This window comes from Moschus berezovskii, chromosome 16, assembly GCF_049115385.1.
Source record: "Moschus berezovskii isolate FMDL1 chromosome 16, NW_MosBer_1.0, whole genome shotgun sequence".
NCBI classification, from domain to species: domain Eukaryota; kingdom Metazoa; phylum Chordata; class Mammalia; order Artiodactyla; family Moschidae; genus Moschus; species Moschus berezovskii.
The window spans coordinates 77,580,166-77,597,627 of record NC_142475.1 but is presented as its reverse complement, the minus strand read 5'-3'; the positions used below and the strand labels follow the sequence as shown (position 1 = coordinate 77,597,627).

At 40.1% G+C, this 17,462-nt stretch overlaps 1 protein-coding gene across 1 annotated transcript in view; it reads left to right on the top strand.

Moving 5' to 3' along the window:
- RP1 (RP1 axonemal microtubule associated) overlaps positions 1-17,462 on the top strand; it is a 137,386-nt gene that overhangs the window by 65,648 nt on the left and 54,276 nt on the right. The window contains exon 7 of the mRNA XM_055432611.2: positions 15,640-15,791. Within this exon, the coding sequence (XP_055288586.2) occupies positions 15,640-15,791 (152 nt within the window). The remainder of the gene's footprint in view (positions 1-15,639; positions 15,792-17,462) is intronic.

The following is a 17,462-nucleotide window of genomic DNA, read 5'->3' as shown; positions in this document are numbered from 1 at the left end:
CTGTTTGCTGAAAAGTGAAGGCTTGTGTGAGCCTTGTTCTCACCGTTCACAAGCCTTTCCCTCAACACTTTTGAGTATTCTCCTCAACACTCTTCCTCATCAGCCCACCCTTCACCTGGCAGGGGAGACGTTTGCCAGGTGCCCTGTCTTACCCACTGTTGGTAACGATGCGGAGGTCACATCTGCTTCTTCCTCTCTCATTTTAATTGTAAAATTACTCAAAGGGGGCATATTCTTCAAATACATACTGGTTTTCCTTGCCCTCCCTATGGTAATTGTGTGTGTCCTAAGTTGCTCCAGCTGTGTCTTGCTCTGTGTGACCTTATGGACTACAACCTGCCGGGCTCCTCTTTCCATGGGATTCTTCAGGCAAGAATACTGGATTGCCACTTACTTCTCCAGGGGATCTTCCTGACCTAGGGGTTGATATATATACATACATATATATCAATATAATATGCATATATATAATTTATTGTGGTAACAAACACATAACATTAAATTTACTGTCCTAAACATTTGAAAATGTACATTTCAGTAAGTATATTCACACTGTTGTGCAACCGATCTCTAGAACTCTTTCATCTTACAAAGCTGAAATTCTGTTTCTTCTTGTGAGAGTTTGGGCAGATTGTGTTTTTCAAAGAATTGGTTCACTTCATCTAGGTTATCAAATTTGTGGAAATAGAATTTTCCATGATGTTCTTTTATTATCATTTAAACCTTCCACAAGATCTGTAGTGGTTCTCCCTGTTTCATTTCTGATATTTGTAACTTGTGTCTTCTCTATTTTTTTGCTAGCCTGGATTGAGGCTTATCAATTTTATTGATCTTTTCAAAGAACCAGCTTTTGGTTTCATTAATTTTTCTTTCTATTGATTTACTGTTTTCAGTTTCACTGATTTCTGCCCTAAGTCTTATTTCTTTTCTTCTTGCTTTCTTTGGATTTAATTTGTTCATCTTTTTCTAGTTTCCAAAACTTAGATGATTAATTTTAGATCTTTTTTTTCTAATGTATGCATTCAATGCTATAATTTTCTCTAAGCATTGCTTTTTTCTGCATCCCACAAATTTTGATTAGTTGTATTTTCATTTTCACTTAGTTCAGAACATTTAAAAATTTCTCCTGAGGTTTCTTTGACCCATGTGTTATTTAGAAGTGTGTTAATTAGTCTCCATATGTTATGGGATTTTCTAGTTGTCTTTCTGTCATTGATTTCTAGTTTGAATTCCACTGTGGTGTGAGAGCAGACAATGTATGATTTCTGTTCTAAGTTTGTTAGGTGTGTTTTATGGCCCAGACTGTGGTCTGTCCTGGTGACTATCCCGTGTGAGCTCAGGAAGAATGTGTATTCTGCTGTTGTATGAAATAATCTATTGGTGTGTATTATAAACTGTTGATCAATAATGTTACTGAGTTCACCTCTGTCCTTCCTGATTTTCTGCCCATGGGATCTGTCCATTTCTGAGAGAGAAGTGTTGAAGCCTCCACTATGGTAGTGGATATATCTCTTTCTCCCTATAGTTCTATCAGTTTTACCTTGTATAGTTTGATGCTCTGTTAGGATTATCACTATCTATCATAACATTAAGGATTATCATGTCTTCTTGGGGAATTGACCCTTTTATTATTATGAAATGCTGTATTCCTGATAGCTTTTCCTGTTTGACATGTGCTCTGTTTGAAATTAATACAGCTACTCCTGTTTAGATTAGTGTTCAGTCAGTTCAGTTCAGTTCAGTTGCTCAGTCGTGTCCGACTGTTTGCGACCCCATGAATCACAGCATGCCAGGCCTCCCTGTCCATCACCAACTCCCAGAGTTCACTCAAACTCATGTCCATCGAGTCGGTGATGCCATCCAGCCATCTCATTCTCTGTCGTCCCCTTCTCCTCCCGCCCCCAATCTCTCCCAGCATCAGACTCTTTTCCAGTGAGCCAACTCGTCGCATGAGGTGGCCAAAGTATTGCAGTTTCAGCTTAAGCATCAGTCCTTCCAATGAACACCTAGGATTGATCTCCTTTAGGATGGAGTGGTTGGATCTCCTTGCAGTCCAAGGGACTCTCAAGAGTCTTCTCTAGCACCACAGTTCAAAAGCATCAATTCCTTGGTGATCAGCTTTCTTCACAGTCCAACTCTCACATCCATACATGACCACTGGAAAAACCATAGCCTTGACTAGATGGACCTTTTTTGGCAAAGTAATGTCTCTGCTTTTTAATATACTATCTAGGTTGGTCATAATTTGCCTTCCAAGGAGTAAGCGTCTTTTAATTTCATGGCTACAATCAGCATCCGCAGTGATTTTGGAGCCCAAAAAAATAAAGTCTGACACTGTTTCCACTGTTTTCCCATCTATTTCCCATGAAGTGATGGGGCCAGATGCCATGATCTTTGTTTTCTGAATGTTGAGCTTCAAGCCAACCTTTTCACTCTCCTCTTTCACTTTCATCAAGAGGCTTTTGAGTTCCTCTTCACTTTCTGCCATAAGGGTGGTGTCATGTGCATATCTGAGGTTATTGATATTTCTCCCGGCAATCTTGATTCCAGCTTGTGCTTCTTCCAGCCCAGCGTTCCTCATGATGTACTCTGCATATAAGTTAAATAAGCAAGGTGACAATATACAGCCTTGACGTACTCCTTTTCCTATTTGGAACCAGATTAGTGTTAGCAGGCTATATTTTCTCCACCAGTTTACTTTTAATTTATGTGTATATTTACATCTAAACTGGTTTTCTTGTAGACAACATATGTGCATGTGTACTAAGTCACTTCGGTCATGTCCATGTCTGTGTGACCCCATGGACTGTAGCCCACCAGGCTCCTCTGTCCATGGGATTCTCCAGGCAAGAATACTGGAGTGGGTTCCCATGTCCTCCTACAGGGGATCTTCCTGACCCAGGATCAAACCTGCATCTCTTACATCTCCTACATTGGCAGGTGGGTCCTTTACCACTAGCGCCGCCTGGGAAGCCCAAACAACATATAGTTGGGTCTTATTTTTGGATTCACTCTGACAATCTATATTGTTTAACTGGTTTTTAAAAATCATGATGTTCAAAGTGTTTATTGATATAATCAGATTAATATCTACTGTATTTGCTACTGTTTTTGTTACTTTTATTCTTTATTCCTATTTTTATCTTTTACTCTTTTTCTGTCTTTTGTGGCTTCAAGTGAACATTCAATGGAGAAGCTCATTCTATTTCTCTGGGTTTTTTTTAGCATATCTGTGACACTTTAAAAAAAACTTTATTTAGTGGTTGCCGTAGAGTTTACAAATGTACATTTACAGTTAATCCAAGACCACTTCAAATCACACTATATGTTTTCATGAGTAGTATGAATCAGGACCGGGAGCTGACTGTGAATTGGCCTACTAGGAGCAGACCAGGAGCTGACTGGCTCAGATCATGAACTCCTTATTGCAAAATTCAGACTTAAATTGAAGAAAGTAGGGAAAACGTCTAGACCATTCAGGTATGACCTAAATAAAATCCCTTATGATTATACAGTGGAAGTGACAAATAGATTCAAGGGATTAGATCTGATAGAGTGCCTGAAGAACTATGGATGGAGGTTTGTTACATTGTACAGGAGACAGTGATCAAGACCGTCCCTAAGAAAAAGAACTGCCAAAAGGCAAAATGATTGTCTGAGGAGGCCTTACAAATAGCTGAGAAAAGAAAAGCTAAAGGCAAAGGATAAAAGGAAAAATATACCCTTTGAACTTTGAATGCAGAGTTCCAAAGAATAACAAGGAGAGATAAGAAAGACTTCCTCAGTGAGCAATGCAAAGAAATAGAGGAAAACAATAGAATGGGAAAGACCAGAGATTTCTTCAAGAAAATTAGGGATACCAAGGGAATATTTCATGCACAAAATGAATACAATAAAGGACAGAAATAGTATGGATCTAAAAGAAGCAAAATATATTAAGAAGAAGTGGCAAGAATACACAGAAGAACTATACAAAAAAGATCTTCATGATCCAGATAATCACGATGGTGTGATCACTTACCTAGAGCCAGACACCCTGGAATGCAAAGTCAAGTGGGCCTTAGGAAGCATCACTACAAACAAAGCTAGTGGAGGTGATGGAATTGCAGTTGAGCTCTTTCAGATCCTAAAAGATGATGGTGTGAAAGTGCTGCACTCAATATGCCAGCAAATTTGGAATACTCAGCAGTGGCAACAGGTCTGGAAAAGATCAATTTTCATTCCAATCCCAAAGAAAGGCAGTGCCAAAGAGTGTTCAAACTACTGGACAATTGCATTCACCTCAGTTCAGCTCAGTTCAGTTGCTCATCCGTGTCCGACTCTTTGCCTCACATGCTAGCAAAGTAATGCTAAAATCCTCCAAGCCAGGCTTCAACAGTACGTGAACTGTGAACTTCCAGATGTTCAAGCTGGATTTGGAAAAGGCAGAGGAACCAGAGATCAAATTGCCAACATCCGTTGGATCACTGAAAAAGAGAGTTCCAGAAAAACATCTGCTTTATTGACTACACCAAAGCCTTTGACTGTGTGGCTCACAAGAAACTGTGGAACATTCTTAAAGAAATGGAATACCAGACCACCTTACCTGCCTCCTGAGAAATCTGTATGCAGGTCAAGAAGCAACAGTTAGAACCAGACGTAGAAAAACAGACTGGTTCCAAATCAGGAAAGGAGTACATCAAAACTGTGTATTGTCACCCTGCTTATTTAACTTATATGCAGAGTACCTCATGAGAAATGCCAGGCTGCATGAAGCACAAGCTGGAATCAAGATTGCTGGAGAAATATCAATACGCAGATTGATACGCAGATGACACCACCCTTATGACAGAAAGCAAAGAAGAACTAAAGAGACTCTTGATGAAAGTGAAAGAGGAGAGTGAAAAAATTGTTCTGAACTCACCATTCAGAAAACTAAGATCATGGCATCAGGTCCCATCACTTCATGGCAGTGGCTGATTTTATTCTTTTGGGCTCCAAAATCACTGCAGATGATGACTGCAGCCATGAAATGAAGACGGTTGCTCCTTGGAAGAAAAGCCATGACCAACCTAGACATTGTATTAAAAAGCAGAGACATTACTTTGCCAACAAAGGTCCATCTAGTCAAAGCTATGGTTTTTCCAGTAGTCACGTATGAATGTGAGAGTTGGACTATAAGGGAAGCTCAGCGCCAAAGAACTGATACTTTTGAACTGTGGTGTTGGAAAAGACTCTTGAGAGTCCCTTGGACAGCAAGGAGATCCAATCAGTCCATCCTAAAGGAAACCAGTCCTGAATGTTCATTGGAAGAACTGATGTTGAAGCTGAAACTCCAATACTTTGGCCACCTGATTGAAAAACTGACTCACTGGAAAAGACCCTGATGCTGGGAAAGATTGAAGGCATGAGGAGAGGGGGATGATAGAGAATGAGATGGTTGGATGGCATCATTGACTCGATGGACATGAGTTTGAGCAAGGTCCAGGAGTTGGTGATGGACAGGGAAGCCTAGTGTGCTGCAGTCCATGGGGTCGCAATGAGTTGGATACGACTGAGTGACTGAACTGAACTGATTCCAAGACCACTTCAAATCACACTATATGTTTTCGTGAGTAGTATGAATACCTTTTAAAAAATTTATTTATTTATTTTAATTGGAGGATAATTACTTTACAATATTTTTGTGATTTTTGCCATACATTGACCTGAATCAGCCATGGGTGTACATGTGTCCCTCATCCTGAACCCCGCCTCCCACCTCCAACCCCATCCCATCCTTTAGGGTTGTCCAGTGCACCGGCCCTGAGTGCCCTGTCTCATGCATCGAACCTGGACTGGCGATCTATTTCATATATGGTAGTATACATGTTTTAATATTATTCTCTCAAATCATCCCACCCTCACCTTCTCCCACAGAGTCCAAAAGTCTGTTCTTTATCTCTGTGTCTCTTTTGCTGTCTTGCATACAGGGTCATCATTACCATCTTTCTAAATTCCATATATATATGTTAATATACTGTATTGGTATTTTTCCTTTGACTTATTTCACTCTGTATGATAGGCTCCAGTTTCATCCACCTCATTAGAACTGATTCAAATGCATTCTTTTTAATGGCTGAGTAATATTCCATTGTGTAAATGTACCACAGCTTTCTTATCCATTCGTCTACAGATGGACATCTAGGTTGCTTTCATGTCCTGGCTATTATAAACAGTGCTGCAATGAATATGGAGTACACATGTCTCTTTCAGTTCTGGTTTCCTTGGTGTGTTTGCCCAGGAGTGGGATTGCTGGGTCGTATGGCAGTTCTATTTCCATTTTTTTAAGGAATCTCCACACTGTTCTCCATAGTGGCAGTACTAGTTGGCATTCCCACCAACAGTGTAAGAGAGTTCCCTTTTCTCCACACCCTCTCCAGCATTTATTGTTTGTAGACTTTTTGATAGCAGCCATTTTGTCCGGTGTGAGATGGTACCTCACTGTGGTTTTGATTTGCATTTCTCTGATAATGAGTGATGTTGAGCATCTTTTCATGTGTTTGGTAGCCATCTGTAAGTCTTCTTTGGAGAAATGTCTGTTTAGTTCTTTGGCCCAGTTTTTGATTGGGTCATTTATTTTTCTGGTATTGAGCTGCATGAGCTGCTTGTATATTTTTGAGATTAATTCTTTTGTCAGTTGCTTTGTTTGCTATTATTTTCTCCCATTCTGAAGGCTGTCTCTTCACTTTGATTATAGTTTCCTTCATTGTGCAAAAGCTTTTAAGTTTAACTAGGTCTCATTTATTTATTTTTGCTTTTATTTCCATTACTCTTGGAGGTGGGTCATAGAGGATCCTGCTGTGATTTATGTCAGAGAGTGTTTTGCCTATGTTTACCTCTAGGAGTTTTATAGTTTCTGGTCTTATGTTTAGATCTTTAATCCATTTTGAGTTTATTTTTGTGTCTGGTGTTAGAAAGTGTTCTAGCCTCATTCTTTTACAAGTGGTTGACCAGTTTTCCTAGCACCACTTGTTAACGAGATTGTCTTTTCTCCATTGTATATTCTTGCCTCCTTTGTCAAAGATAAGGTGTCCATAGGTCCATGGGTTTATTTCTGGGCTTTCTCTTTTGTTCCTGATCTATATTTCTGTCTTTGTGCCAGTACCATTCTGTCTTGATGACTGTAGCTTTGTAGTATAGCCCAAAGTCAGGTAGGTTGATTTTTCCAGTTCCATTCTTTCTCAAGATTGCTTTGGCTATTCAAGGTTTTTTGTGTTTCCATACAAATTATGAAATTATTTGTTCTAGTTCTGTGAAAAATATAGTTGGTAGCTTCATAGGGATTGCATTGAATCTATAGATTGCTCATTTTCACTATATTGATTCTTCCAATTTGTGAACATGGTGTATTTATCCATCTATTTGTATCGTGTTTGATTTCTTTATTGGTGTTTCATAGTTTTCTATATACAGATCTTTTGTTTCTTTAGGTAAATTTATTCCTAAGTATTTTACTCTTTTCGTTGGAATGGTGAATGGAATTGTTTCCTTAATTTCTCTTTCTGTTTTCTCATTGTTAGTGTATAGGTATGCAAGGGATTTCTGTGTGTTAATTTTATACTCTGCAACTTTACTATATTCATTGATTAGCTCTAGTAATTTTCTGGTGGTGTCTTTAGGGTTTTCTGTGTAGAGGATCATGTCATCTGCAAACAGTGAGAGTTTAACTTCTTCTTTTCCAATCTGAATTCCTTTTATTTCTTTTTCCTCTCTGATTGCTGTGGCTAAAACTTCCAAAACAGTGTTGAATAGTAGTGGTGAGAGTGGTCACCCTTGTCTTGTTCCTGACTTTAGGGGAAATGCTTTCTATTTTTCACTATTTAGGATAATGTTTGCTGTGGGTTTATCATATATGCCTTTTATTATGTTGAGGTATGTCCCTTCTATGCCTGCTTTCTGGAGGATTTTTTATTATAAATGGATGTTGAATTTTGTCAAAGGTTTTCTCTGCATCTATTGAGATAATCTTATGGTTTTTATCTTTCAGTTTGTTAATGTGGTGTATCATATTGATTGATTTGCGAATATTGAAGAATCCTTGCATCCCTGGGATAAAGCCCACTTGGTCATGATGTATGATCTTTTTAATATGTTGTTGGATTCTGTTTGTTAGAATTTTGTTGAGAATTTTTGCACCTACGTTCATGAATGATATTGGCCTGTAGTTTTCTTTTTTTGTGGCATCTTTGGTTTTGGTATTAGAGTGATGGTGACCTCACAGAATGAGTTTGGCAGTGTACCTTCCTCTGCAATTTTCTGGAAGAGTTTGAGTAGGATAGGTGTTAGTTCTTCCCTAAATTTTTGGTAGAATTCAACTGTGAAGCCATCTGGTCCTGGGCTTTTGTTTATTGGAAGATTTCTTATTACAGTTTCTATTTCCATGCTTATGATGGGTCTGTTAAGGTTTTCTATTTCTTCCTGGTTCAGTTTTGGAAGGTTATACTTTTCTAAGAATTTGTCCATTTCTTCCAAGTTGTCCATTTTATTGTCATATAGTTGCTGATTGTAGTCTCTTATGATCCTTTGTATTTCTGTGTTGTCTGTTGTGATTTCTCCATTTTCATTTATATTTTGTTGATTTGATTCTTCTCCCTTTTTTTCTTGATGAGTCTGGCTAATGGTTTGTCTATTTTATCTATCTTCTCAAAGAACAAGCTTTTAGTTTTGTTCTTTTTTGTTATACTCTCCTTTGTTACTTTTTCGTTTATTTCTGCCCTAATTTTTATTATTTCTTTCCTTCTACTAACCCTGGAGTGCTCCATTTCTTCTTTTTCTAGTTGCTTTAGGGATAAAGTTAGGTTATTTATTTGATTTCTCTCTTGTTCCTTGAGATAAGCTTGTATTGCACTGCTTTTACTGAATCCCATAGGTTTTGGGTTGTTGTGTTTTCATTTTCATTTGTTTCTATGCATATTTTGATTTCTTCTGTGATTTGTTGGTTATTCAGAAGTGTGTTGTTTAGCCATCATATGTTTGTATTTTTAATAGTTTTTCTTTTAGTTGACATCTAATCTTACTACATTGTGATCAGAAAAGATGCTTGAAATGATTTCAGTTTTTTTGAATTTACCAAAGCTAGATTTGTGGCCCAGGATGTGGTCTGTCCTGGAGAATCTTCCATGTGCACTTGAGAAAAAGGTGCACTTTATTGTTTTGGAGTGAAATGTCCTATAGATATCAATTGGGTCTAACTGGCCATTGTATCATTTAAAGTTTGTGTTTCCTTGCTAATTTTCTATTTGGTTGATCTATCCATATGTGTGAGTGGGGTATTAAAGTCTCCCACTATTATTGTCTGACTTGCTAATTTCCTCTTTCATACTTGTTAGCATTTGCCTTACATATTGTGGTGCTCCCATGTTGGGTGCATATATATTTATAATTGTTATACCTTCTTATTGGATTGATCCTTTGATCATTATGTAGTGTCCTTTTTTGTCTCTTTTCATGGCCTTTATTTCAAAGTCTATTTTATCTGATATGAATATTGCTCTGCCTACTTTCTTTTGATCTCCATTTGCATGAAGTATCTTTTTCCAGCCCTTCACTTTCAGTCTGTATGTGTCCCTTGTTTTGAGGTGGGTCTCTTGTAGACAGCGTATATAGGGGTCTTGTTTTTATATCCATTCAGCCAGTCTTTTCTGGTTGAGGCATTCAGCTCATTTACATTTAAAGTAATTGTTGGTAAGTATGATCCTATTGGTAAGTATGGTGATGGAATTCCAGTTGAGCTCTTTCAAATCTTGAAAGATGATGCTGTGAAAGTGCTGCACTCAATATGCCAGCAAATTTGGAAAACTCAGCAGTGGCCACAGGACTGGAAAAGGTCAGTCTTCATTCCAGTCACAAAGAAAGGCAATGCCAAAGAATGCTCAAACTACCGCACAATTGCACTCATCTCACACGCTAGTAAAGTCATGCTCAAAATTCTCCAAGCCAGGCTTCAGCAATATGTCAACCGTGAACCCCAAGATGTTCAAGCAGGTTTTAGAAAAGGCAGAGGCACCAGAGATCAAATTGCCAACATCCACTGGATCATGGAGAAAGCAAGAGAGTTCCAAAAGAGCATCTATTTCTGCTTCATTGACTATGCCAAAGCCTTTGACTGTGTGGATCACAATAAACTGTGGAAAATCCTGAAAGAGATGGGAATCCCAGACCACCTGACCTGCCTCTTGAGAAACCTGTATGCAGGTCAGGAAGCAACAGTCAGAACTGTACATGGAACAACAGACTGGTTCCAAATAGGAAAAGGAGTGCGTCAAGGCTGTATATTGTCACCTTGCTTATTTAACTTATATGCAGAGTACATCATGAGGAACGCTGGGCTGGAAGAAGCACAAGCTGGAATCAAGATTGCTGGGAAAAATATCAATAATCTCAGATATGCAGATGACACTACCCTTATGGCAGAAAGTGAAGAGGAACTCAAAAGCCTCTTGATGAAAGTGAAAGAGGAGAGTGAAAAGATTGGCTTGAAGCTCAACATTCAGAAAACGAAGATCATGGCATCTGGTCCCATCACTTCATGGGAATTAGATGGGAAAACAGTGGAAACAGTGTCAGACTTTATTTTTTGGGGCTCCAAAATCACTGCAGATGCTGATTGCAGCCATGAAATTAAAAGACGCTTACTCCTTGGAAGGAAAGTTATGACCAACCTTGATAATATATTAAAAAGCAGAGACATTACTTAGCCAACCAAGGTCCGTCTAGTCAAGGCTATGGTTTTTCCCATGGTCATGTATGGATGTGAGAGTTAGACTGTGAAGAAAGCTGATCGCCGAAGAATCGATGCTTTTGAACTGTGGTGTTGGAGAAGACTCTTGAGAGTCCCTTGTACCGCAAGGAGATCCAACCAGTCCATTCTAAGGGAGATCAATCCTGGGTGTTCATTGGAAGGACTGATGCTAAAGCTGAAACTTCAATACTTTGGCCACCTCATGCGACGAGTTGACTCACTGGAAAAGACTGATGCTGGGAAGGGTTGGGGGCGGGAGGAGAAGGGGACGACTGAGAATGAGATGGCTGGATGGCATCACCGACTCTGTGGACATGAGTTTGAGTGAACTCCGGGAGTTGGTGATGGATAGGGAGGCCTGGCGTGCTGTGATTCATGGGGTCGCGGAGAGTCGGACACGACTGAGCGACTGAACTGACCTGAACTGATGATCCTATTGCCATTTACTTTGTTGTTTTGTGTTCGAGTTTATAAACCTTTTCTGTGTTTCCTGTCTAGAAAAGATCCTTTAGCATTTGTTGAAGAGCTGGTTTGGTAGTGCTGATTTCTCTCAGCTTTTGCTTGTCTGTAAAGCTTTTGATTTCCCCTTCATATTTGAATGAGATCCACAGTAATCTGGGTTGTAGGTTTTTCTCTTTCATCACTTTAAGTATGTCCTGCCATTCCCTTCTGGACTGAAGAGTTTCTATTGAAAGATCAGCTGTTATCCTAATGGGAATCCTCTTGTGTGTTATTTGTTGTTTTTCCCTTTCTGCTTGTAATATTTGTTCTTTGTGTTTGATCTTCATTAATTTGATTAATATGTGTCTTGGGGTGTTTCGCCTTGGGTTTATCCTGTTTAGAACTCTCTGGGTTTCTTGGACTTTTTGTGACTATTTCCTTCCCCATTTTAGGGAAATTTTCAACTATTATCTCCTCAAGTATTTTCTCATGGTCTTTCTTTTTGTCTTCTTCTGGGACTCCTCTGATTTGAATGTTGGGGTGTTTAACATTGTCCCCGAGGTCTCTGTGATTGCCCTTATTTCTTTTAGTTATTTTTTCTTTTTTCCTCTCTGCTTCATTTATTTCCACCATTCTATCTTCCACCTCACTTATCCTATCTTTTGCCTCAGTTATTCTGCTGTTGCTTCCCTCCATGTGCTTTTGATCTCAGTTATTGCCTTATTCATTATTGATTGACTCTTTTTTATTTCTTCCAGGTCCTTGTTAAACATTTCCTGCTTCTTCTCAATCTTTGTCTCTAGTCTATTTATCTGTAGCTCCATTTTGTTTCCAAGATTTTGGATCATCTTTACTATCATTCTGAATTCTTTTTCAGGTAGACTCCCTATCTCCTCCTGTTTTGTTTGGTTTGGTGGGCATTTATCATGTTCCTTTACCTGCTGAATATTTCTCTGCCTTTTCATTTTGTTTACATTGCTGTATTTGGGGTGGCCTTTCTGTAGGCCGAAAATTTGTGGTTTCTCTTTATAGTGGAGATTGCTCCCTATGGGTGGGGTAGGACTACTGTCTTGTCAAGGTTTCCTGGTTAGAGAAGCTTGTGTCTGTGTTCTGGTGGGTGGAGCTGGATCTCTTCTCTCTGGAGTGCAATGAAGTGTCCAGTAGTGAGTTTTGGGGTGTTTGTGGGTTTGATGTGACTTTGAGCAGCCTGTATTTTCGTGTTTGGGGCTGTGTTCCTGCATTGCTGGAGAATTAGCATGGTATGTTTTGCTCTGGAACTTGTTGGCTCTTGAGTGGGGCTTGGTTTCAATGTAGGTACGGAGGCTTTTGGATGAGCTCTTGTCAATTAACGTTCCCTGGAGTCAGGAATTTTCTGGTGTTCTCAAGTTTTGGATTTAAGCCTCCTACCTCTGGCTTTCAGTCTTACTCTTACATTAGCCTCAGGACTTCTCCACCCATACAGCACAGATAATAAAATATCTAGGGTAATGGTGAAAAGATTCTCCACAGAGAGGGACACCCAGAGAGGTTCACAGGGTTACATGGAGAAGAGAAGAGGGAGGAGGGAGATAGAGGTGACCAGGAGGAGAAGAAGGGGAATCAGAAGGGGAGAGAGCAGTCTAGCCAGTAATCAGTTCCCTAAGTGTTCTCCACAGCCCGGATACCCAGAGAGATTCACAAAGTTAAGTAGAGAAGATAAGGGGGAGGGAGGAGATAGAGGTCATCTGGGGGAGAAAAGGGAGAGTCAAAGGGGAGAGAAAAATCAAGCCCGTAATCACAGTTCAGTTCAGTCACTCAGTCCTGTCTGACTCTTTGCAACCCCATGGACTGCAGCACGCCAGGCCTCCCTGTCCATCACCAACTCCTGGAGTTACTCGAACTCATACCCATTGAGTCGGTGATGCCATCCAACCATCTCATCCTCTGTTGTCCCCTTCTCCTCCCACCTTCAATCTTTCCCAGCTTCAAGGTCTTTTCAAATGAGTTAGTTCTTCACATCAGGTGGCCAGAGTATTGGAGTTTCAACTTCAACATCAGTCTTTCCAATGAATATTCAGGACTGATTTCCTTTAGGATGGACTGGTTGGACCTCCTTGCAGTCCGACAGACTCTCAGGAGTCTTCTACAACACCACAGTTCAAAATCATCAATTCTTTGGCGCTCAGCGTTCTTTATAGTCCAACTCTCACATCCATACACGACTACTGGAAAAACCATAGCCTTGACTACAAGGACCTTTGTTGGCAAAGTAATGTCTCTGCTTTATAAAATGCTGTCTAGGTTGGTCATGACTTTTCTTCCAAGGAGCAAGCGTCTTTTCATTTCATGGCTGCAGTCACCATCTTCAGTGATTTTGGAGCCCAGAAAAATAAAGTCAGCCACTGTTTCCACATCTATTTGCCATGAAGTGATAGGACCAGATGCCATGATCTTAGTTTTCTGAATGTTGAGCTTTAAGCCAACTTTTCACTCTCCTCTTTCACTTTCATCAAGAGGCTCTTTAGTTCCTCTTCACTTTCTGCGATAAGGGTGGTGTCATCTGCATATCTGAGGTTATTGATATTTCTCCCAGAAATCTTGATTTCAGTCCTGAAATGCCCATTTTAAAAAATATGAATTGAAAGACTAAAAGATCAACAACTGCCTTCACTGGAATGGGCATTAATCACAAGAACCTGGAGCAGAAACCTTCTTTATGAGTTAACTTACTATGATACTACTAATGAGCGGAGGAAGCACTCTATCTGGGAGCCTCTGCACAAAGGACCGATTATCAGGGTACAGCTCTGAATAAGTATTCAACCTCTTCATGTCATGTCAGATCAGGTCTAAAGTGTAAAACAGCTTCACACCATCCTTCCCCTCGCTCTCCTGTAATCTGTGTTCTGAAGCTTCAACAATTTTCAGTTCAGTTCAGTTCAGTTCAGTCGCTCAGTCGTGTCCGACTCTCCGAGACCCCATGAATCACAGCACGCCAGGCCTCCCTATCCATCACCAACTCCCGGAGTACACTCAAACTCATGTCCACAGAGTCGGTGATGCCATCCAGCCATCTCATTCTCAGTCGTCCTCTTCTCCTCCCGCCCCCAACCCTTCCCAGCATCAGTCTTTTCCAGTGAGTCAACTCGTCGCATGAGGTGGCCAAAGTATTGCAGTTTCAGCTTTAGCATCAGTCCCTCCAATGAACATCCAGGATTGATCTCCTCTAGAATGGACTGGTTGGATTTCCTTGCAGTATAAGGGACTCTCAAGAGTCTTCTCCAACACCACAGTTCAAAAGCATCAATTCTTCGGCGGTCAGCCTTCTTCACAGTCCAACTCTCACATCCATACATGACCACGGGAAAAACCGTTGCCTTGACTAGACGGACCTTGGTTGGCAAAGTAATGTCTCTGCTTTTTAATATACTATCAAGGTTGGTCATAACTTTCCTTCCAAGGAGCAAGCGTCTTTTAATTTCATGGCTGCAATCAGCATCTGCAGTGATTTTGGAGCCCAAAAAAACAAAGTCTGACACTGTTTCCACTGTTTTTCCATCTATTTTCCATGAAGTGATGGGACCAGATGCCATGATCTTTGTTTTCTGAATGTTGAGCTTCAAGCCAACCTTTTCACTCTCCTCTTTCACTTTCATCAAGAGGCTTTTGAGTTCCTCTTCACTTTCTGCCATAAGGGTAGTGTCATCTGCATATCTGAGGTTATTGATATTTCTCCCAGCAATCTTGATTCCAGCTTGTGCTTCTTCCAGCCCAGCGTTCCTCATGATGTACTCTGCATATAAGTTAAATAAGCAAGGTGACAATATACAACCTTGACGTACACCTTTTCCTATTTGGAACCAGTCTGTTGTTCCATGTCCAGTTCTAACAGTTGCTTCCTGACCTGCATACAGGTTTCTCAAGAGGTAGGTCAGGTGGTCTGGGATTCCCATCTCTTTCAGAATGTTCCACAGTTTATTGTGATCGACACAGTCAAAGGCTTTGGCATAGTCAATGAAGCAGAAATAGATGTTTTTCTGAAACTCTCTTGCTTTCTCCATGATCCAGCGGATTATATACATAAATACTTAATTCTGCTAAATCCCCATTCTCTTGCTAGTGTTTACTATTCAGAGCCTTCACATAGCTGCTGCATGCATTATGTCAAGATTTTGTAGCTGTATTCAGTGAGAGAGACTGAGTGGGGTGTGTTGCTCCATCTTACCTGGATCTGGAGACCTTGATTAGAAATGTGTAATTTTTCTATCATATGAGTGGTGGTTGTTTAGTCAGTCAGTCGTATCTGACTCTTTGTGACCCCACAGACTGTAGCCCTCCAGGCTTCTCTGTCCATGGGATTTCCCAAGCACCAATACTGGAGCAGGTTGCCGTTTCCTTCTCCAGGGGATCTTCCAGTGTTTGACAGTAAGGCTTGTATTTTTTGTTGTTGTTGTCAGTGACAGTGTATGAAGTGCACGTGGCAACAGGTGAGCTTTGGAATGCCGGAACAGTAGCAAACATCTACATTTCTGTCTATGGAGAAAAGGGAGATACAGGATCCAGACGACTGTTTCGATCAAAGAGCGCCTTGAATTTTTTAAGAGGACAAGTAAGTAACAAAAAGTCTTTTGTCTGGGTTTTAAGTTTTTATGGTTAAAAAAATAAAATGTGCCATCTTTACTACAGTTCGTCATTGAATAACCCCGGTGTTAGGGGCCTGCACATGCCACGTATGAGGCGTGTGCTGCTGCTGCTGCTAAGTCACTTCAGTCATATCCGACTCTGTGTGACCCCATAGACGGAAGCCCACTAGGCTCCCCTGTCCCTGGGATTCTCCAGGCAAGAACCCTGGAGTGGGTTGCCATGTAAAAAGTCACAAACTTTCCTGTCTCTTTTGATGGAGTTCCTGCTTCATTCTCGGAGAAGGCAATGGCAACCCACTCCAGGGTTCGTGCCTGGAGAATCCCAGGGATGGTGGAGCCTGGTGGGCTGCCGTCTATGGGGTGCACAGAGTCAGACACGACTGAAGCGACTTAGCAGTAGCAGCAGCTGCTGCTTCATTCTGCGTGGGACTGGTGCTGCAGCTTCTTTCCTGGTGTTCAGGGTTGTCCCAGAAGTATTCTAGTCCACATGCTGTCATTAAAATGGTGCCTCCATGAGGAACGAGGGCTTGGTTCTCCCTGTCCACCATCATGCTGAAGTCACTACCAATTGTCTGACTTTCAACACTTATATATTATTAAATAAGGATTACTATGTACAATTGACCCATGAACAACACAGGAGGTTAGGATCTCTGGCCCCATGCAGTTGAAAATGTGCATATAGCTTTACAGTTGACCTTCCACGTCCATTGTTCTGCATCCTAGGATTCAACCAATCCCCTGATTATATAATGCTGTAGTACATGTTTATTGGAAAAGATCCACATAGAAGTGGACCTGTGTAAGTTCAAACCTGTGTTGTTCACTGACCGACTATAGCATCTTTCGTTGTCAAATATAGAAACTGAATGTATTACATTATATTTACTATTACTGATACTAATATGTAAGTAATACTTAACTTCTTAAAACTGAGTAATTTATAGACAACCCATATAGTTGTCTCAACTGTTTTTTGAGGATGCAAATAGCCTTTGAGTATGTCAAAATATTTTCATTGTTTCCCCTTTTTTCTTGGACTTCTGTATGTCAGTCATCTAATACTATAACACATGATTTTCTTTGCTGGTATTTCTGTCATTGCATAGAAAATCTTCCTTTTCCAGCAGATTTCATTCATGAATAAACAAATGGCAGTATTACTCATTTACCATTACCAGGCTTTGACTGTATTTTTGTAAATAAATGCTAATAGCTTTATCTGTTATTTATATTTTTATAGTCCATTTATGTAGAGGTAGAGTGATGGCAAAGGAAGGTATTAATAGTATTAATAAATATTAGAGAATCTGAGCTCTAACACTGGTTCTACGCCTGTTTTTATCTGTAGAGCAGGTATTTTTTTTCTCACCTAGTGACGTTTAAGGGTAAAATATATGTGAAAATATTTAAAAATGTATAAGACATGTATCTTTTGTTATTGAATTATTTTTCAGCTGATACACTAAGTTGTGTATTTTTCTTGCTCTTTAACTTGTATCCTTGGCTTAGGTTTTAGTGAAAGAACTCTGGGCTCCTCACTTTTACCTGTATTTTGAATACACAAACCACTGGAGCGCAAACAGGCATGGTTTTGATGGTAGCAGTGCACTGAGACTTCAAGCAAAATGTTTTAA